A 22085-nucleotide genomic window follows, 5' to 3' on the forward strand; every position below is an offset into this window, starting at 1 on the left:
CGCCATCCTGTCAGCTCACAATTTCAGATGATGGCTTGGGGAATATGCTGCCAACTTCCTCCACTTTTTGGGTGTTGACTCAAACTTACTTGCTTAATGAAGGCAGATTAGTTCAAAGAAGAAGGTACGAGTAGAGTATTTCTCATATTAAAATTTGGGTTGAATCCGTTAAAAACTTTGCGTGGCTACTGCACATTTTACAAATAAAGGTAGCAAATTACGTGTGTAAGCCTTGGTTTTTATTAAATGAAGTATTTCTGAGGGGAATGAATCTTTTGTTACGTGGCACTACAGTGTATCATGTTATCCATGGTCTGCTCGGTGTCTTGCTGGCCACTACTGAGCTGTGTATGTGGCCATTGCAGCTGCGTTTCAACACCAGTAATTTGTCAGTACAAGGAGGTATTATCATTCCAGCAGACACACAAGTTCAGGAGACAGAAAAGTCTCCTTCTTTCTCTTTTCTGCTTCCAAGGCAAATTACAGTGATACAGCTTCACAAGTAGCAGTATTTAGCTTTGCCTTTTGAGGGGTTTGTGTGGTTGGTTCGGTCAGACACTGCAACAGTAACAGAATCAGTTACATAAAAGAATTTTAGTAAAATAGAAATACTTTCATGTCAGTGGCTGGTAGTGGGTATGCAATGCATTTTAAAGAAAGATTGTGGAGAAGAGAGATTGGGGAAAAAAAGGTGATTTGGACCTTTTAATTTCTTTGGGGAAAAGATTCAATCATTCACAGTCTAGTCTAGAAAGCAGTGTAGTCAATTATGGTGTTAGGCCGTAGCGTAGCACAAAGTAAGCTGTTGGAAATAAGGAAGGAATCTCCATTACCTGCAGCTGCTTCACCTGAAGCCCCTGTTCCAATGGAGTTTATCTAAACCAGAAGGATTACAGGCTAATTTGGTTTTACAGAGGTCCTATTTGGTAGTACCAATGAGGATCCAATTCCAGTGTTTAACAAATGAATAATCTTTTAACGTTCTGGATTTAGGCCACTGGACAATGGTTTTCCACAGACATGCCAAGAATGAGTTAAGAAAGACTTAGCAGGTGGATCAACTACAGTTTCTATCACAGGAGCTGAGCACACTGCAGGACTTTGCACCAATGCAAAGTTGTACAGGAATTCCAAACCCCCCCAAGTTGGAAAACCTCATTGGCTGATAAATGGCAGTGGCAGGATAATTTTGTGTTTATTTCTAGTACTTTTTTCTCTGAGCACAAGGCAGCAGCTATTGTGGTCAGTGTACTGCTTCAGCAGTTCAAAGCCCTGCCCGGTGGATTGGTTGGACCTTGGGTTTTAGGCAGCCTGTCACTTCTTGTCTTCTTTGCCCTTGTGTCCCAGCTTCAGACAACTAAAAATGCCTTTTACTGGCAGCATTCATCTAATGTTTGTGATTTTGTACAGCAGGTAATTTGGGGAAGAGTAACAAAGTTTGCAGAGTATGTGTATTTTGGCAAGAAAAGGCAGCTCGTGCCTGCTGCGTGGGCTCTGGCTGTTGTCAGGGTGACTGTGTGCCACTTTGCCTTGTCTTATTGAGTTGAATGAAAGGTCACACAAACCTGTCTGAAGAATGATGCATCTGGAGGTATTACAGCTTTCAAAGGTTCAGCAGTATGATTTCAGTGAAGAGGAATCTCTTCTCTTTTTTTTTTTTTTTTTTTTTTTTTACCTGAATGCTGATGTATGTAGTTACTTTTTCCTTTGTTCTTTAAGAAGAAGAGTGCTTTGTCTTGTTGAGATATTTTGCCTACTGGTGCGCTCTTCATTAATCTAGGAAAAGTATTAACCTTCATTTTCTTCATATTTTCAATTACCTTTTCAATTATAGTGTTCAATTATCATTAGGAATCCCTACTACTATACGAGAGAGAATTGTGCTAAGCACTTTACAGCCACAGAAGGGACCTTTACCTGAAGTACATAATGCCAAAATATGAAGACTATAAGTGGCATATGGATACAGACAGTCAGAATCACAAAGAAATAATTAATTAGTGTTGATTGGCACAGTAAACAACAGTCTCCATACATCATAATTTTAATTATCTTCAGATTGCTTTGAGCTATGTGTTTCAGAGATGATTTTCAACTAGGGAGGAGGAGTTTTGATGGGGGATGCTTATTGCCTTTTCTGCTTAATTTTTACATTGATGAAAATGACTCTTCAGAAAGACCCAAACCAGAAATGGATGTTTTGAAACATGACTTTTGTCATTTGTAATATTCACAAAGGATAAGAGAAAATGGCCTCAAATTGCACCAGGGGCAGTCTATATTAGATGTTGGGAAAAAATTTCTTCACTGCAAGTATGGTCAGGCATTGGAACAGGCTGCCCAGGGAAGTGGTGGGGTCACCATCCCTGGAACTTGAGGATGTGGTTTAGTGGTGAACAGGGCAATGCTGGGTTAATGATTGGATTCAATGATCTTAGAGGTATTTTCCAAAATTAGGGATTCTATATATGAAGTATTTCACACCTAGTCAGACCTGGAGCCAATATAAATAGATTGTCTTAGAAATAATTATGGAAGTGAATTTTTTTTTTTTTTTTTCCTTAACCATTTTTACCCTGGCAGTAAGGTAACTGCCTGGGTACACATTTGTACTGGTCCAGCTAAGCTGGTAAATGAAATATAGAAATTGCCCTATAGAGTAAGATGCAAGTTTCTAGAAGAGTTTAGAGCATTTGAAATTGTAGAACCCAGTATCTCAGTGAGGTAAAGGGCTTGTCACTCAACTGCTTTGCAGTTGGAAAGCTGGTAATTCACCTTCCTCTGCTCCCCTGCCTTTCCTTTAGCAGCTAGAAAACAATCGAGTCCTTGTAGAGTGTTCATATTCTTTTGTGGTAAACCTGAGATCTGGGATATTAAAATTTTTATTTCCATGTTGCACATACCCATATTCCTAGCCCATGGAATTTCACCCACTTTCTGGTTCTAGAAATTGAACACAAGAAAGTTTGTTTTGGCAGATATAAAAAATATGGGTTACTGCACATGTTTCTTTTTAATAAATGCTCTGTTTGATATTCTGTTCCTACACTGGTGGAAATTCAGTTTGTATGGGGGATTTGGTCAAGGTTTGGTCAACATTTTGTCAATGTCATCTGCATCAGCTCCCCAGGTGACCCTGTGGGAAGCCCACACTAGAGCAGGCTCCTGCCAGAACCTGCAGAGCCTTGAAGAGAGGAGCCCACACTGGATCAGGTTTGCTGGCAGGGCTTGTGACCCCACGGGGGGCCCATGCTGGAGCCCGTCCTTGAAAGCCTGCACTCCACAGAAAGAACCCACGCTGAAGCAGTTTGGCAAGAACTGCAGCCCGTGGGAAGGACTCATGTTGAAGTTCATAGAGGACTCTCTCCCATGGGAGGGACATCTCAGTGTGATAAACCCTGGAGCAGGGGAAGGACTCCTGTCCCTGAGAAGGAAGCAGCAGTAGAAACAATGTGATGACCTGACTGTAACCCCCATTTCCCATCCCTATGTGCCACTGCAGGGAAGGAGGTGGAGAATTGGGAATAAACTTAATCCCAGGAAGGAGGGAGGGGTGGAGGAAGGTGTTTTTAAGATTTGTTTTACTTCCTATTATCCTACTTTGATTCTGATTGCTAATAAATTCAACTAATTTGCCAAAATCAAGTCTGTTTTGCTCATGACAATAAGTGGTGACTGATCTCTCTCTGTCCTTCACTCATGACCCTTTCATTAAATTTCCTCTATCCTGCCCAGCTGAGGAGGAGCATTATGGTGTGGTTTTGGTGGGTACCTGGTGTCCAGCCAGGGTCAACTCACCACAAGATGCCTTGTAACAAAAGCACAGGGAGAAATGGCTTCCTATTACTTGTGTATCATTTCAAAATCGGTCTTCAATGAACTGTTAAAGGTGATGAAAATCAACCAGCAGCAGGAAGATTAGTGGGTCTGATTTTGTCTTTGAAAAATATGTCACAAAGCTTGAATTTCATAATATAGTTGCCTGCTTTAAGTTAGGTTAGTCCTAACTGATTCTGACCCACTGGGTATCTGCTGGACTGGGTATCTTCTAAGTCTATTTCCCCAAACAACCTAATTTAATGAGCATAAGGATATAATTATATTCTTTTATTTCTTTACAAAGATACACTGTAGTATTTTGTTTCTTATTTCCATAGAGAACAGAGATGTTTTTACAATGGCTGGCAATAAACTGTATTAAATACAACTATAAAAACAATTTACAATAGGCTTGCCAGCATTATACTGCATTTCTAGAAGGTGTTATTATAAAACGAAGACTAATTAAAGTATGAGGAAAAATGCAAGAGGAAATTGGACCCAAATCATGTAGAGTCTTAGCCTGCAGCATCTGTCAGTGTTGCAAATTCAGGTGTTTTATATAGTAATGAAATCTGAAGTGTCAGCTCCTGTGGAAAATAAAGCTGTGGAAAATATGATACATCTGCGTATCTTGCCTGGCTCGTGTTATGATGCTAGGGTTAAAATGCAGTGCTGACTCCCACTGTAGCAGGATGAAGAAGGAAAATGTCACTGGTACATGCAACATAGCAGTCTTTGGGTGGGCAAAACATGTATGTAACTGCTTGTCATCAGATTCCACAGGGATGAAGGACCAAGTGCGTGCATACAGGATAGAGAAGTACAGTGCTGATTCACAGAGAGTTGTGCTTGGACGTCACCCCTAGAGATGAGGCACAGCCATGTGTAAGGACATGCACAGAAGAATGCATAACTTGAAATCAAACCTGGATTTGATTTTTGCATTCCAAGTGGTGTTGACCACAAACATAGCATTGCCCTTGTTAAGACTGAGGTTGCTGTTCAAGTTTGTCTGTCTTGGAGTAACCTGGGTATCTCTGTTCTTTGTTAAATTTAGTTTCACTCTTCAGAAACATTTAGCATGCACCAAGCTGTGTGTCCCATGGCTTAATTACTTTCTACTGGCTTGGTGCTAGCTTGGGATTTCTGTATCAAGGATGTGCAAGTGTACTCTAAACTGGACCAGAGTTATCAAAACAATGTTTGCAGTTGGTTTATATACTCTTTTCTGACCACATCCAGTCAGTTTTTTTTTTTTCCTTGTCATACAGATACAGCAGATGAAAACTGGACTAGTTATTGAAAAAGAATGAAGTGTATGGATGCCAATGTAAATTTTATTCTGGCTTATTTTTTTAAGGCCACATAGTCATAATCAAATCCATATAACCAAGTACATCTTCATTTTTAATAATCCAAGCATATTTCAGGAGCATAGGAAATGTTTGGTAGACATTGAGCTATTGATTGTCATACAGTTGCAGTAAAATCTTATGTCAGAGAAAGTTAAATTGGATTATTTGGTGATGTGGGTTAAATTTCCCCCTGTGGAAGTGTTACTGCTGCTGTCCCAGAAAACCACAAGGAGCTAGGCAGCCATTTAGTGGGTTTTTTAGCCCTGAGAAATGGGTTGCAGGAAAGATCTTGGCACTCTTCAGTTCAGCTGGTACAATGATGAGAATGATCTGGAAATTGTTGCTATGTCTGTCTGAGTTGTTAAAACCCAAAGAGGGAAGCTAAAAAAAATAAATCTGTCCCATGGCAACTCCTGACTCAGAGGCACTAGCTGGGGTAGAACAGGAAAAGCCGTCTGAGTCACCAGGTCAAATAACAAAACACTTGTGAAGGCTAGAGCTATTAAGGCAGTTTCTACTGAATGTTGCCAATGCCAACAGTTAGTCTCCTCATGGCCATAGTACATTATCATGGGGTAATTTCTTTCATCTGAACTTTTAAAAATAAATAAATACTATTTGTCTATTCACGCTCGGTGGAAACTCAGGCATTTGGTAATAGTGCATGCCCCATTCTAGAGCAGTAGATGTCCTCTGTCTGCCTTGTTTTTTGTTGGTACAACATTTGTTTATTCATAGTTTTGGGGAGAAAAAATTGTATCTATAATTTATGAAGCATTTGTGAAATGTTTACCAGGTGCTTCTGGTTGCCATCATAGGGGGCCAGGATGGAGCACAGACAATGAAGCACACTTTCTGTTCCTGCTTCCCTTTTCCATCAGCTGCTAGCGAGTAGATCTTTTGAGCCACATGCTGCTGTCAGCTGCCAAGTCCAAATGGGTCGTTTGCTGTAATGCTGATATTGTTCATTGTCTACAGAGACACAAACATGGCAATGTTCGGCCATACCTCAGAGTTTGATCCCATATTGTCTTTGGTTGTGTCTTCAGTGTGGATGTTTTGGTGTGACTTCTGCCTCCTCTCTGGCTGGCTTTCCCTGCCACATCTTTGTGATACCAGGAAGATTTGTGCAAAAGCACAGGCTGATTAAAAGAGGTCTGTCTGAAATTTAACATTTTTAGCCAACCTAGTTTTCTGACTGCCACCAGAAGAAACAATCCTTATTTTTCCTGAAGTCTGAGAGTTGCTTTCCAGTATGTTCAGCAAGCTCTTTCAACTTGCATCTAGACCTGACACATGGGAAGCACTGGAAACACTTAGCTGAGAATAGTAGGGGGAAGAGTGCCAGCAGTAAAGTCTTAAATTGTCTTAAGCCCATCATAAAATCACACTTTCAGTTAACTAAAGTACATTGTGTGTGGTATGAAGCTCATTGTTGGACTGAATTTGTTAGCTGCTCCAGTGTGCAGTGTTTAGTGGGTTTTTTTTTTAAGGCAGTGTTCTTTCTGCCCTTTAATAAAAACCACATTTTTGAGAATCTCAGCTCTTCACAGGAGTGGAATTTGGAGAAGACACAATGCCTATAATCAGAGGACTTTGGAAATTATGGTGTTGGATTCAGTGTTTTACAGCTTTTGATTTACTAGTGGTTGCTGATGGGGGTTTTATTATTTAGAAATTTATTTACATAGTAATTGAATTACACACACAACTTGTAATTGAATTACGTGTTGCAGCTCTCTACAGAATCTGGTATTTATACCAAATATCAGTGTCTGGGTTCTTGCCAAGAGCTATGATCCTTATCTGTGGTTGAGGAGAGTATTGAAGGCTTCAGTGCTCTCCAGAGGATAAGTAGATGATAAGGCTGTTAGGTTTTTAAATTGAAATTCTCATTATTTCTAACAATGTAACATAAATTTCAAGCAGCATATTTTGAGGGAGAACACCAGGCAGCCAAAATAAAGATCTCATGGAGAAGCCCAGCGCATATGAAGAAAAATCAGAAAAATCATTATCTTACAGGGTGCTTGTAAGGAATTGCCAAGCAGTTTACTTGCTTGTAACCATGTGTCATGGTTTGACACTGGCACAATGCCAGTGCCCCCATGAAAATGAAATCTCTCAACTGAATGCTGTGAAATGCAATCGAGAACAGAGTAAAGCAGGCCTAAGCTTAATAACAAGAAAAAAACTTTATTAAGCTACTACTATTATACTACTATAAAAGGAAAAAGAAAGAAAAAAAAAAAACACACACAAAAATCAAAATTAAAACCTTCCAAAGCATTCCTCCTCCCACCACCCAACTCCAACAAACCACAGTGAGACACAACCTTGACCCCAATCAGGTTTCCACCCTCCAGACAATTGATTCTCAGTCCATCGAAGGAGAGAGAAGCCCCTCCTGTGCCACAGAACCCCCCAAGAAACACAGCTGCCACATCCTGTGCTTCCATGTCACACATGGCACTGCCTGGAGAAAAAAGTTTGCCAGTGGTGACCCTCTCCTTTCCATGCACAGTACTCTCACCACCAATGCATGGATAGAGAGACTGCTTTTAGGATTTTTTCCTTTCAAGGATGCCCTGCCAAGAGGGAAAAAAACAATAGTTCAGTTTTTCATTTTTGGGACCAACAGTCCCCCCCCCCCCGCCCCCATTTTTCCCTGGGGCCGAGGGTCCAAGAACAGAGATCTTCTCTTCTTCCTCTGCGAAGACAGGGGGCACCACCACAAACCTCCTTAACTTTTCTCTGTTCGCTCCACTTCTGTCTTTTCCCAGCTGAAGCATGGTCTCTTTGGCTCACCGACATCCTCCTAAGATATAGTCTTTCTTGGAGGAGAAGATCGGTTCAGTCTGTGGCTACCAAGAAAAAGTCCAGCCAAAAGCCACTCCATCATCTCCTCCCACCTAGAATTTCTCCTTCTAACATCCTAGGGTCCAGGCTGTCTCTCTTCCTCTCTTTCAAACCGAGGAGGAGAAAAATTTCACACAGCTTTCATTTCTCCAGGAAGGGTTAAAAGTCCCGACTCCCCCGGCTCTCACAGGCATCTGGGTACCTTGCGGCACCCCCCGCTCTTCTCCTTCCCCATGGTGAACTGCTGACAAAACTGCTGCTGTCTCTTTCTCTCTCTCTCTCTCTCTCTCTCTCGAGAGAGAGATTGATTCTCAGTCCATCGAGGGAGAGAGAGCCCCTCCTGTGCCACAGACCCCCCAAGAAACACAGCTGCCACATCCTGTGCTTCCACGTCACACATGGCACCGCCCGGAGAGAGAGAGAGAGAGATTCGGGGCGGGGGGATGGAGACATCCCAGATTTTCTCCACCCTTCCATCTGCAGGGGGTTCCAGTCCCCTCCACCCTTCGGCCTACCTCAGTCAGGCCATGGGCCTTCCCCTCCCCCACCCAGCCACGGGCCAGGCAGGGGAGAGGCTGCACTGCATGATGACCGGAACTAAAGAGAGCGAGTTCTCCTGGGAATTCTGCTTTTAACCCCTCTGTGTTCTCAGAGGCGTGTCCACCTTCAATTGGTCAATGTCCAAATTCACCTCTTCCTTCCGAGAAAAATTCTTTTTCTGTGTCAAACCACAACACCATGGTGTGAAAGCACCCACGGTAGGTTCCTAAGTTTGTTTGCATTAAGATCCCATACACTGTCTTCTCAGAGCTGGGAGTCCTTTTTTGCATTGGCTGCTTAATATACAATGAGCACAACCTCTGCTTTGACATGCCTCCAGTCTCCATAAAGCCTGGGTGGAAAACACACACCCAGTAAAAAGTGTCAGGCTCATGGGATTATGCATCCAGAAAGACAATATGGCATTCTCATCCTTTCTTTTTAGCCTGTCTTCGAAGGGAAATATAATGTGAACTTGTGCCATCTTTCTTAACAGACACTAACTTCCCACAGGTTTCAATTTGAACTGAATGAAATGCACTGGGACCAGAGGGAGAAAAAGTACTAACAGGAGTTCAAGTTACCCCTTTTCCTAAACTGCAGCTGGACAGTCAGCCCACAGGCAACACACACATCCTTTTATACCAGGCATGAGGCATTCCTTAGCTGCCAGGTAGTGAGGGGATAGGTGAGAAATCTGCAGTACTGTGAATGAAGAGATGAGGGAAATGGGGACTGAGAATGCATCTGTGCCCTAAGGAGTGACTCTGACTCTTTGCCTTGCAATGGACAGTCAGCAGCCTTACTAAAGGAGTCGAAGAAGTTTTGGAGGATGTCATGAAAGACACGATCATCATGTAGTTCAAGAGCTTTGATTCCACAACACCACAAAACCACTTCTCATTTGAGGACAAGGAGTACAGCAAGATAATGTACTAGAATAAGATAATGTGTGAGGCCCACACAGATTAGGCACCCAAGGTGGAAGTGTGTACAGTGGAGAGTGATGGGCTTTATCTGAGGTTTGACTCTGCTTCTCACCTTGGGCTACAAAAGGAGGCCAGGTCAGCCAGCCATGTGCTGGAGGGACATCCATCAGGTCCATAACCTTCCATGGTTATGACACAAAAGCTGTGATTCCCATGGAGATGAGGGTCACATGGCTCTGAAGAGGGCTTAGATGACACCACAGACCATCTGACTGCAAATGGAAGAGGGAGTGCCAGGTATTGTTGCATTATCAGTTTAAGAAATGTAACTATGCAAGCGCCCAGGCCAGCAGAAGAGAACACAGCAGGAGTACATGGAGAGGTGAGGAGTGTGAGATGGCCCCTTTCAATAGCAGCTTAAATTGATCATGGAAAATTACCCCTGGGTAGGTCAGGAGAAGATAACTGGTGAGGAAGGGATGAAAATTCACTGGAGCTGGAACAAAGTGGGGCATTTCAGCAGATGTTTTACCATCTAACAGCAAAGGTACCACATGTTTAGATCTGCCATTGCCTTTGCTTGGTCATGCAGGGCCTCTGTGGGTGTTAAGTGTTGGTTGTCAACAAGATTCATTCCCTCAGGATTGGATGCAGTGCTGTACTCTAAGGGTAATAATGACTCCTTGTAAGACTGTTCATATTAATGTACCAGAGAAGGCTTTTTATCTCCATCAGAGAGATAACGGGCCTAATTTTGAACTTTCTTTTTTTTTTGCTCAGGGTTTTTTTCCTTATAGTTTTTCAGCTACTGGAGGAGCAGATTGACCATTTTGCTGTGCTTGTCTGTGTGCTGGTCTTCTGTGCATTGTCTATGCTTTCTTAGCACGGATGGAGGAGTGAGCATTGTAGAACATTCAACTGCAGTTCCTCAGGAAAATGATTCTCTGAAAGGAGTGTGAAAGAGATTTCTCCTCTTGGCACTGTGCTGTGTGGAATATCCCTTTTCTGCTTGCTTCTGAACATCCTTCCTGCGTTTGAGGTGGTGTGCAAAGCAGGGCAAGCTGAGAAGCACATCATCCAGCAGCCCTGCATTTGTCAGATGCTATTAAACAGCAGGGAAAGAGAACAGAGGAGCTGGTGAATCTGTCACATCCCGCTTGTTCAAAAGATTATTGATGCTGCATAATTCATCAAAGCATGACTGACCTAGTGGCGGGTTCTGCTGCCAGAGGTGTCCAGTTACTGCTTCTGTTGCAGCTGCCCATAAAGCTCCTTGTTTGTGAAAATAACCTCTGACTTTGTGTCTGCCCATGAGCCTTTCAATTAGTACACGTACAAGGATCACTTTTGCCTTGGACTCAGATAAAATGTGAAGGTCCTGTTCACTGAGAAATGCTACAGTTTTGCCATTTCCTTGTGTTTTGCAATGTGATTGAAGTAGGGAAGTACGGATATTTTCTGTGCAACAACAATCCTGAGAAATTTTAATTGGAAATATTATAGTGCCTTTTTATTCTGACATTATTTATACACTGGTTTGGGATTATTTTACATTCCTACAGTTGAAATATTTTGATTGATTAACAGTGAATAAATATGCTGTTTGTAATGTTTGGTTTTAAATTATTTCATTACTTCCTAATAGCAGTAATTTCTTGATAATGAAGTACTGATTGATGGGAGTTGCAGTTCAGAAGCTCAGCAAATTCACCCTGAACCGCTCCTGTTGTCTGATTTATATATCTAGTACTGCATCATGAAAATTGGTCAAATGGAATTTGAAGTCTTACTGATGTAGAGATAGAGGAATCTGGTCTGTAAAGCATAAGACAGGTTCAGGTGTTGATTCTCATGAAGCAGCATGCTGCAGCGGAAAATAAAGAAGGAAGTTTGTGTTCCAGTGTTCTGATTCTCAATGCAATATTTCTGGTCAGGAAAAAAAAACAAAAAACGTGTCAAGTACATTTAGGTTGGCTATTTTCTCTATGTTTCCCAAATAGAAGATTGAAAATGTACATGGCTAGAAAATTGAACATGTCTGCCACAGTTTGGAAATGCTCTTTGACATGCACAAACTAGGACCAGGAGCCAATCTGCCTAAAATCTCACTTCATTACAAATTCAATCCTATCTTACCAAACTTACCAGGTTTCCTAGACCATGCAGACAACTCTGCATTAAATAACTCCTGGTAAGTCTGAGAGTTCTTTAGGTTCACCCTTTGTTTCACCAGCACAGGGTGAGGAGAGACATCTCAGAGAGACAGGTATTTTTATCCTTTCTAAGCTCTGCTATGGGATGAGTTTAGTCCACTGGAGAAGTCTGCAAAATCAGATCTCAACAAGGGTGCTGAAGAAGACTACTGAAATAAAAAAGTAGTTGGAACACTGCCATCAGAAGGAATGGGTCTTTGCCCAGAGCACCTCCAGAGGGAATGCAACCTGGGTATGCCACAGTGTAAGGGACCAGACAGTCAGGTCACGGCCAGAGATTTGCTTGACCAAGGTGTGCAAGAGACCTAGGGCCAAAAAGCAAATGAAAGAGGAAGACTTCTCTAACCTAGGATTATGCAGGTTGTGTGGAAGAAAACTCTAGGGACATTTTGCCTCTTGTGTGGGTTAAAGTTAGATGCATATATACTATAGGGAGAAGGAGTGTTAGATCTAGTTCTCCATACCTGCAGATGAGTCTGGCTGCTTCCCAGCTGCTGGGGTTGTTGTCCTGACCCTAGCCCCGCTTGTGCTTGCCTTGCGTCAGGAGCCCTGCCTTCCCAGCCAGCAAGAGTGATACCTGAGTCCTTATGGCACTTCTCAGGGGTGGTGGCTGGCAGGGGACAGCCACTGAACCCATTGCTTTCCACTTCACCCATGGGTATTTGTGCCACTAGGTCACAGAATCATAAAGTTATTTAAGTTGGAAAAGCCATCTAAGATCATTGAGGCCAAGTCCAGGCAGCTTCAGTTTTAAAGAAGTCAGACTTGACAGGACCCACTGCTTTCTCTCAGATTGTCTTACTGATGAAAAATGTCCTGGTTTCTGGGCAGGAAGAACCACAGGGCTGGATTGCCATTCTGCTTTGCAGGACTTTCTTTTATCTCAGCTCAGCAATATCACATCAGCAACAAAATAAAAATAATATGTTCAGAAGAACCTATACAATCATAAAATATCAGGGCCACCTTCCACTCCCAGCTTTAGGAGGTGAAGAGTAACAGCTCCACAGCATTTGGGCTGACTGACTGCTTTAACCTCTCATGGGTGATTGATAGTACCAACAGAGGAGTAAAAAGTTTAGAATTGTAAAATACTCTTTCGATCCTGGTAGTAATTACCTCTTAGCAAAATTAGTGCTTTGCCAACTCAAAGAGACCTAATCCCCTTCTGTCATAGGAAGAGAAAAAATGTAATAGCTGTGAGAACCGTGAAGCTTATTTTCAAATAGATGCCTCAGCATTTTGATATTTTCTGTGGGATTAACTAGTAACACAGGAAGGCTGATACACATGCAGAGCTTTCATTTGCTTCTGTAACAATTTGCCCCAGGGCAAATTGAACTGCGTCATGAGAAATAGTGTTGTTTCTCCTCCTTTGTCAGATGAAGGAAAAAGACTTGTTAGCAACATAGAAACAATTTGCAACTCTGAGGGAAGGTTTCTCCTTGCCTCATATATCTGCTTAAGTTTCTCTTTTTCTTACCCAAACAGAAAGGGCTGCCATTTTAGAAGCACAGAAGCCACGTAATGAAACATGTTAAAGCATCTGTGCTAACATAAAATAGGACCGAAGCTCTTTCTGCACTGATCTGTTGCACTCACATAGTTGCTGCTAGCTCAAACAGAACTCTGGCTCCTAAGGCTGGCTTTATGCTGTGCCTCTGAGGCTGGTTCTGTGAGCATCTGGTGCTGACGGGCACAGGCAGTGATGGCTGCAGAATACTAATGCTGCCACTGGCTCCCACAAGGCTCCACTTCTGAAAAATGCTTCAGCCATTCAGCGTCCATGCACCATGCTGAGCAGCAGGACGGTAGAAAAGCCATGCTCCGGGATTTTTTTTTTTCAATGCAGAGCAAGAAGCCGACAGAAATGATGGCTCTGTGCTTCACATTGTTGTGCCCAGGCTTCTTTCAGAGCTGCAGTCATTTATATGCATAAATATTAAGCCTGTCACTTGTTGCAGGCTTTGATAGCATTTGTATAACAAAGGAATCAGAGAGAGAAGAAAGCTGAACATCTTCTGTTCCTTTGAAATAGAACCCTTATAAAAGCCTTAGAAAATGAATGACTGTGTCGTTATCAGGTTTCAGGTTTTATTAGATCACTAACTTGTTTTCCTTCCTGTTCTGCTGTCTGATGTAGACGACCACAGGTGGATCTCCCCCCACACCCTTTTTGTCTTTCTCCCACACTGTGACTACCCACAGGGGATATCTCAAAGAATTACCTACCAGTAATAATATCCACAGGAAAGCCTCTTGCCAAATACTGACCCCATTTTTCCTTTTGCTTCAATTTTTTTTTCTTCCATTAGCTATCTGACAAAGTCACTCCACATCACCCATTTCGTGCAGAGATACGAGAACTCTGCTGTAATTGTATTTCTGATTACTTACTTGGTTTTTCTTTATCTCCCCTAGGCAAGATGCGCTTTTGCTATTTGCTCTGCATACCATATCTTTCTGCAGCTTCTAAATTGAGGCTGACATCGTGTTTACCAGTCATCTCTGTCTGCAAAGCTATACAGTTGCATCTAAATTTTCTCTGGGTCTTGCAGCTATCCTATATTGAAAGACAACTAAAATACACTACTCGCACAAAGCTACTTTTCCATTAAAGCAATTGGTGAAGTATCGCAAGAATGTTGTTCTGATGCCAGGAGGAAGGAGGGAGAGGTTTGTACTGATTGCTAATAGGAGGGGGAATAGCCTTTGAGACAATCCCCTTATTAAATGTGGTCTGCACAATGAAAAGCTTGGGAAGCTTTTCTAAGGCTTCTCACATTTAGGCTTTGTGCCCAAGCTCAGGGTCTCAGACACGGAGGTGGTTTCAGAATACCACACAAGGGGAACCATTTCAGCAAAAATATCAAGGTTACTTGATTAATTTATTAAACTGTCTTGGATCACCATTTCTCTTTTTTGGCATATAACTCCAGCAGAACAAAGTAACAATTTCTCTCTAGACCTCTACCCAGTCATTGGTCTGCTGGGCTCTCAAAGAATTTCCAGGGACAAACAAGAGATAAATCCCCTCTGAACATTGCCAAGGTTAACTAGAAGTTTGTTTTTTCCCCCGAGTAAGTGTAATTTTTTGTGCCTACTCCCTTTGCAGGTCTTCCCTAATCTTAAGAAAACCTTGAAGCAGTAGTGTTACAGTCCTGATAGTCTGAAGATATAAACAGTGTAGGATTTGTAGGGACAAGTGATATATTTTCCTAAAGAAGGGTGTGTGTGTCTGAAGGCTTGTCTGCTTTTTTTTTTTTTTTTACCAGCTGTGTCAGTTGGTCTAATAAAAGATATTACCTTTCTCTACAAACATTGCCTTACTTACCAGAAAAGTCGCCTCCAGGACATAAAACACTTAACTGTGTGTCAAACTTCAGTGTCAGGGTGGCAGAGTAGAATTCAATGGTGTGATTTCTATGCCCTGAGCCAGTTGGCAAAAATGAAAGTAAGATAGGATGAATGCTCTCATCATTCTTATCATCTGCACATCATTATTGTCCCTTACACCTCCACTGCACAGCAGTATTTTTGTCTTTCCTACCTCTCAACTGTATGGAACAGGTCTTTTCTAAGAAATAAATGCATGTTGACTAGCATCTTCTGGATGCTATCTCAGAGAAACAGCAGCTCTTATGGTATGTTTGATGAAACTTTTCTCTGCCTTCTGATTATTTTCTTGGTTGCTATATCACTGAACTTTTTTTGTTGTTGTTTACTACAAGTGAGATTCAGAGAGCTGGAGAAAAAGAAAAGCCCACAGTGACTGAGTAGACTGTTTCTCCTCTAAGGATCACCTAAGTGTTGTAACTTAGTTGCAAATCTTAAAGGATTAATTTTTTTTAATATTTCAGGTGAACTTTCTGTGGAAGGCATACAAGACCCATTCCTTGTTAGTGTACATATTATTACAGACCCAGGTGAATCCATGACTCTTCAGCAGGCCATTGATAAGCTTCTAGCCTGGATCCATCCAGACCTCCAGCTGTTTCGGGTCTCAGAAAGACGAGTGCCCAGGAAGCGCAGGAAGCCGGTCAAGGCTGGTGTTTCTCAGCCAGCCCTTGCTGTCATTCTGTTCCTGCAGGAGGAGTATGGAGAAGAACCCATCTTGCAGCTCCATGAAACTTTTCAGCGGCCACCTTGGCATTACCACCACACAGAGCTACTGCATGGGAAATTCCTCCCTTACATGCCATGCAGCCAAGACTTTTACACTTTGGCTCCGGAGACTCCTCTGTGGGCCATTCGCCCAGTGCACTACGGGAAGGAAATGATCCGCTTCACCATATACTGCAAGAATGAGAATTTTGTGGACATTTTGAAATTGTATGAGTTAATATTGAAAAGACCAATGTGTCAGAAAAAAGCGGACTTCTGTGTTTTTCCTGTCTATTCTAACATGGAAATAGACATTCAGTTTTCTCTGAAAAAGCTCCCGAAGGGACAAGTTCCAGTGAGGACAGAGTCAGCCGTGCTGGAGTTCAGAGTAAAAGACGTGGGGCAGCTTGTGCCTCTTTTGCCCAACCCTTGCAGCCCCATCAGCGAAGACAGGTGGCAGACAGAAGACCACGATGGAAATAGGATCCTTTTGCAGGTAAACTCGGTACACAGGGAAATAGAAGTACATTTCTTGGTTTTGTGCAGGAAAGCTTACCCTGCACTGGCAGTTGCCCTTTTTTTGGTTGGTTGTTTTTTTTGCTCTATCCTTGGAGCAAGAGCCAGGACAGTACTGCTGAAAAAAATCTGAAACACCTTGCTGTGTTGTGTAACTGATAACAAAAGCAGTGAATGATGTTAGCCAGATATCAGTCAGCCTCAGTTTATGCTAAGAGTGATGTGAGATGAGATAGCAGTTTTAAAAAATGAGGAGAGGAGGAATTATGAGCCCAAGTGGAGAAATCATGGCTGGTGAGTGTAGTTTAATATGAAGTATGGGCACAGAACTGACATGGAGTTTTAAAATAGCCCTCGGTTATGAGACTTTTATGGAAGACAAGCAGAAGTCCTGATGGTACTCATTATTTTCTAGCATCACTGGGTGACAAACTGCATCTCTCTTTTACACAGTGATTATCAGGATGAAAGAGAGGTGATAAAGGAAAGGAAATGCATCCTAAAGAGCAGCCTAAGAGAGACATTCCCACAGACTCTCTTTTTGAACTAATCTCAAGTGCTCATGACCGAATCCTGAGAGTTTGTTAGGACATCTGTAGGCACCATATCTGGGCAATATATCAGCATTCTCTGCTTCACTACACCACATCCAAGAGAGATAAAAGGATAAGCAGCAAACTCCTAATAGCTGCCCTGCAGAGGGGTATCTGTGGCAATCCAGAGCCAGGTTAATGTGCATTCTTGCGCTGCAGAGGTATTTATTGCTGCTTACATTAAAATCAAGGAGCACAGTCCTTCACCTTTATAAGGATGTTGTTCAGATTTCAAAGGGTATTCTTTTGGAGTGAATTTCATTCATGTGGCTTGTCCAGTTGCCTGAGATTGTTTCTGTGGAAGGCGCATTATGGGTGCCATCCTTGCTCCGTACAGACCTACAGCATGCAGAGAAGTGTGTGCAACCCTGTGTAGCATAGTGCCTCTGGGTTTGTAGTTCCTGGGACCAAAATTCCAAGTAGACAGGACATCTCTGCTCTGGTGAGTCACATGCAGGTGGTAGTGGAACCTTTTGGTGCTGCTTTGCAGATGCCACCATCAGAGAAATCCCATGCCAGAGCTGAAGAACACTTGTAAAGGGCTGAGAAGGACAGTTTCCTTGCCCATCTGGCAAGACAGTCACCAATTTGTCAGGGTTACTGATTGCACTTCAGGCATATCTGTGTTAGACTAAGTTGCAAACTGAAGCTGCCATGTCATCACCAAACCTGTACACAGCAACTACAATCACCTATGTCCTCTTTTCCCTGTTCTTTCTCAGGAGGTTTCTGCTATGTGATATAACTTTGGTTTATAGAACTTTACACTGGTTTCAAGCAAATTGAAGGGAGGAGTAAAAACAAAACAAAAAAAAATTAGGGCTTATAAATAGGGCTTTTGGTTTAAACTCAGCAAATTTTCAGAAGTAACAAATGTCAGGCAGTACAGAAGTAAAGTAAGACTTGCTGAGCAAAGGAAATCAAAATAAGATTTTAGCCATATGAACCAAAAGAGAAGAGCAGAAACCTGCCTAAGTATGGTCTGCAAATACAATTTATTTTTACTTCTGTTTTTGGTGAGGATGATGATTCTGAACAGGAGGACAAAAAGGCAAATGAGAATGAAGTTACAGAAATGGCATTTCTCACTCTCGAAGTTTGGTGAAGCAAAAGAAGTTTAGTATATGCAAAGTGGAAGGAAAACAGAGACTTTGGATCTTACTTATGCTGTTTTAAAGTTGTGAAAATTAGGTCCTGCTATATGGGTTTTAAGCAAATCTGTACAATAGAAGTGGATCTCTAAGGCAAAATCAAAGGGAAAATTTCCTGTTACTCAGATACCTACAGCCACCAGAGCAACCTGACCATGGAAAGAAAATTGTATTCTCTGGTGGGTACCAGAGTTACTATGCCATAGGAAGGACAGGAAGTTGCACAGGGTCCCAAGGGCCACACCTGTCTTGAGCTCTGGACTCCAGAAAGGTGACCTCAGAAAGGTGCAGGGACAGGGAAGGACTCACCCCATGCAGAGGAATGAAGAGACAGTCCTGCAAATGGAAACTGGAAGAGTAGGGTCACCTGAGCCCAACCAAAGTAAGTCTGAAGGGAGCTCTGACTTGAAGACAGACCACATGATAAACAGCAGGAGCAGGAAAAGGCTAATTTACTCAATGATTGTTTTGATACAGGAACAAGAACCTGCCAATAAAATAGATTTTAATACATATTCATAGCTAACTACGTAACAGCCACCCAGCAGGTGCAAGCAGTTTAATACCTTAATTTAAGGCAGAATGGTCAGTTAGGGAGAGGAAATGATAAAGCTGGGATATAGGAAACATTGGATTTGGTGATCCATGGACTACTTATATTCATTTAATTCATTTTAAGTTCAAAGTAATTATAGTAACTACCTTTTAAAGTAACAAGACTACATTTTGACTTCTTACAGAGAGTTGCTATTAGCAATATTATCCACCCCCAGCATTGATGATAACTTTGATTTCTTCCCAGTTATATAAACTTAAACAATGACCTCTCAGTACTTTTCAGTCTCCATATCAGTTGACAGTAATCATCAGAATGGTTTTGTTTACTTTATACAGACACTGCACCTTTTTAAAAATTGTACCAAAAAGGGTTGATTAACATCCCTGTTAAATTAGAGGCAGTGTTTAAAGTTTGAAGCTTGGGTATACTGTCATGTTTAAGCTAAAGAAGTATGACCTCTTGCTTGTCCTGACAGGGACTTGGATACTTGCCAGCCAGATTGATCCATGTTCTTAATCCATTTTGCAAATGCAATTATCAAGGGGCTTAGATAAAGTCAGTTCAAGAGACAACAAAGTTATTCATGGGTAAGATAAATCTGTTTAATGCCAGGAAACTATTCCTTCATTTGCAGGGAAGCCCTTCAGAATTATTTTGTCACAGTAGCTTTTACACATTGGCAAGTTGCTCCAAGGTTGCAGCTATATAATAGCTGATGTAAAGGATCCAGGTGGCTGGAGCAGGAGCAGGGGCAAGGCTTAGTAACATGACTGCATCCGATGGGAAGGCGCCCACACTGCTTCACCAGAGCTAAGCCCAGAAGCAGAAGCACTGGGGAGCTTTTGTCAGAGCAGTGGAAAGAATATGTAAATCATGTAGCTAAGAATATACCATGTACTGGTATACTGAGTATACTGCTGGATTTATAGGTCTTGTCCAGATTCTTGGCTACCTCTGGGCATAATCCACACAGAGACAGATGAAGTGCTAATCAACTTACACTCCTGGCAATGCAGAGTGGGAAGCAGGAAGGGTTGATAACTGATTGGACTGACTTGGCCGTGCGTGTTTGGGAAGTAAGATAGTGAGCAGAGAGGAGAAAGTGCACAGATGGCTTCTTTAAATTATGATAACATCTCTGGATAGAGTATGAAAAATAAAATAATGTTTTGGCATAATTTCCTAGCCACTCTGCATGAGATGGAACATGCAGACATACCCAGGAGGAAGGTGAACACCAGAAAAATTAATATCTTACCTAGGCAGAGACTCAGCATTTAAGCCTAGGACCTGCTGCTGTTTTACATGCCAGAGAGTCCTTGTGCAGTTTATGAGGTGGCTATTTTCTGCCTAGTGTTGCTTTTTAAGGCATCCTTGAAATAACACTGCAAATGTTAACAGATCACAGCTTATGAGAAGGTACAGGGATTATTTTTTTCAGCTGATTTGCTGAATTAATCAGCCAATGTTCATATCTCTATGGGGCAACTGTAATCTTGAATTGAGAAATGGTGTCATGTTTTGGGAGCAGAGGTGGTGGCCATAACTGACACAAGGAGCTGGGACAAGGGGACTCAGTTACGTACAAGTGGAAAAGAGAAAGAAGGGCAGCTAAACCACAGTCAGAGAAGGCAAAAAGACAAAAACAGGAAAAGAAAGGGCACTTTTTCAGAGCACAGTTTGGCCTGCAGGAAGGAAAATGGAGGTGAGAAAAGACCTTCAAGCTTGCTGAAATATTATACATAATAGTGCAGATAGAGCAGAATTGAGCACAAAGAGGAAGAAAGGCAAGAAAAGCATCCTCTTGCACAGGTTGCCCAGACAGGTTGTGAATGCCCCATCCCTGGCAGTGTTCAGGCCAGGCTGGATGGGACTCTGAGCAACCTGGACTAGTGGAAAGTGTCCCAGCCCATGGCAGAGGGGTTGTACCTATACAATCTTTAAAGTCTCTTCCAACTCAAAGTGTTCTATGTCTTACAACAGGCAAGGATGTGTACAGGGCACATTTACATAAATTGTATTTATTTTCTTCTGAAAGCGGTGAAAAAGACACTTTCAGAGCAAAAATTTACTCACTCAAGGGAGGTGCCATGAACTGATTTAATTAATCTGGAAATCTAATACTAGTCACCTGTTTTACAAAATATTTTATCCTATTTTTTCCTTACCTTTTTGTGACTTAAGTGTTTAGTTGTCCTTAATGTCTGGTTTTTGGGGGAGCATAGAGAATCGGTCCCTAACTCATATAAGAGATTTTTACTTGTTTTTCTTCAGCCTAAGGTACTTTATCCAGTCAAATTCTATGGCATACTAGGATCTCTTACAAATCTATACACCCAGCAAAAATTCTTGAGAATTAATATATTTTGTGTTGCAAAGCACTCAGCTTTTCTATTTCTGTAAACATATTACAAGCCGCTTTTCAAAGAGGTCCAATTTTTAATCAAATCTGTGCATTTTGCTTTTTTGAAATGCTGTGCTTCTGACTATTTGCCTTTCAAGTAAGACTTACTATGATGATACTGAAGAGTAATCTCTGCCACTTTTTCTCGTGTTGTTTTTCTTTCCTCTGGATCAGTTCCACTGGTCTTAATACAATTAAACAAACACCATCACACTCCTGTTGAGCAAGGCAGGCAAAATCTGGGCTCGAGATGGTGATGTCATTGCTGTGCTTGCTGGGTACTGACCTCAGCAAAGCCTTGCTGGCAATTCTTAATGCAGATAATGCTTAAGGAGATCTCTATCTGCTTTCTTAAAAAGCAGATAACTTAAAATAGACTGCAGCAACACTCATGGATTTTTTCTGTTAGGTGCCGGCAGCCCAAGTTGAAAGTGCATTTATGAAAGGTTCACCCCAAGTTGTTTATGGCATTCCCAGATATGCATCATGAAATTCTTCTGCAGCCCATTGTAAAACACAAAGACTCTAAATCCCTCCAGGCTTCACAAAGATTTGTGCAAAGATTATTAATGAGCAGTAGATTAGCGCCAGATGAAAAAATCTGTTCTGTTAGAGAGCTAATCTGCAAGTGGACGGGTTTGCTGCATATCTTCGTGGCAAGGTCTGACAAATCTACCTCCCTGCATTTGGAATTTCGGTCAAAATCAAAATCACCTTGCATTGTGTCTTTATCCTCTCAGAAGACTCAACGCCCTCTCTGGCATCTCCCTGGTGCTTGTGCCTGCTGCAGGCAGCATGGCTGTACCAGGCATAGCTCTGCCAAGCAGCAGGGAGGCAACAGGCAATGCTGAGAGTGTTAGCAAGCCGTGAGAAGGCTGACGATGAGGACTTGGAAAAGAAAAGAACTCAGAAAATATGGAGCTGTTTTCAAAGCCAGTGGCAGGATTAGGGAGGCAGAGAAGCCTCCTCCAAAAACTGAAGAGGAGCGGTCACATGGGTGCACAGTCTGTGTGCAGCACTTGGTGTTCCATCCGAAGGTG

At 42.1% G+C, this 22085-nt stretch overlaps 1 protein-coding gene across 1 annotated transcript in view; it reads left to right on the forward strand.

Annotated features, from left to right (window-relative positions):
* Nucleotides 1-22085, forward strand: part of FAM124A (family with sequence similarity 124 member A) — a 43589-nt gene that overhangs the window by 12741 nt on the left and 8763 nt on the right. Inside the window, exon 3 of the mRNA XM_012569669.5 lies at nucleotides 15579-16318. Coding sequence (XP_012425123.5) covers nucleotides 15579-16318 — 740 coding nt within the window. The remainder of the gene's footprint in view (nucleotides 1-15578; nucleotides 16319-22085) is intronic.

The sequence above is a fragment of the Taeniopygia guttata genome, chromosome 1, assembly GCF_048771995.1.
Source record: "Taeniopygia guttata chromosome 1, bTaeGut7.mat, whole genome shotgun sequence".
NCBI lineage: Eukaryota > Metazoa > Chordata > Aves > Passeriformes > Estrildidae > Taeniopygia > Taeniopygia guttata.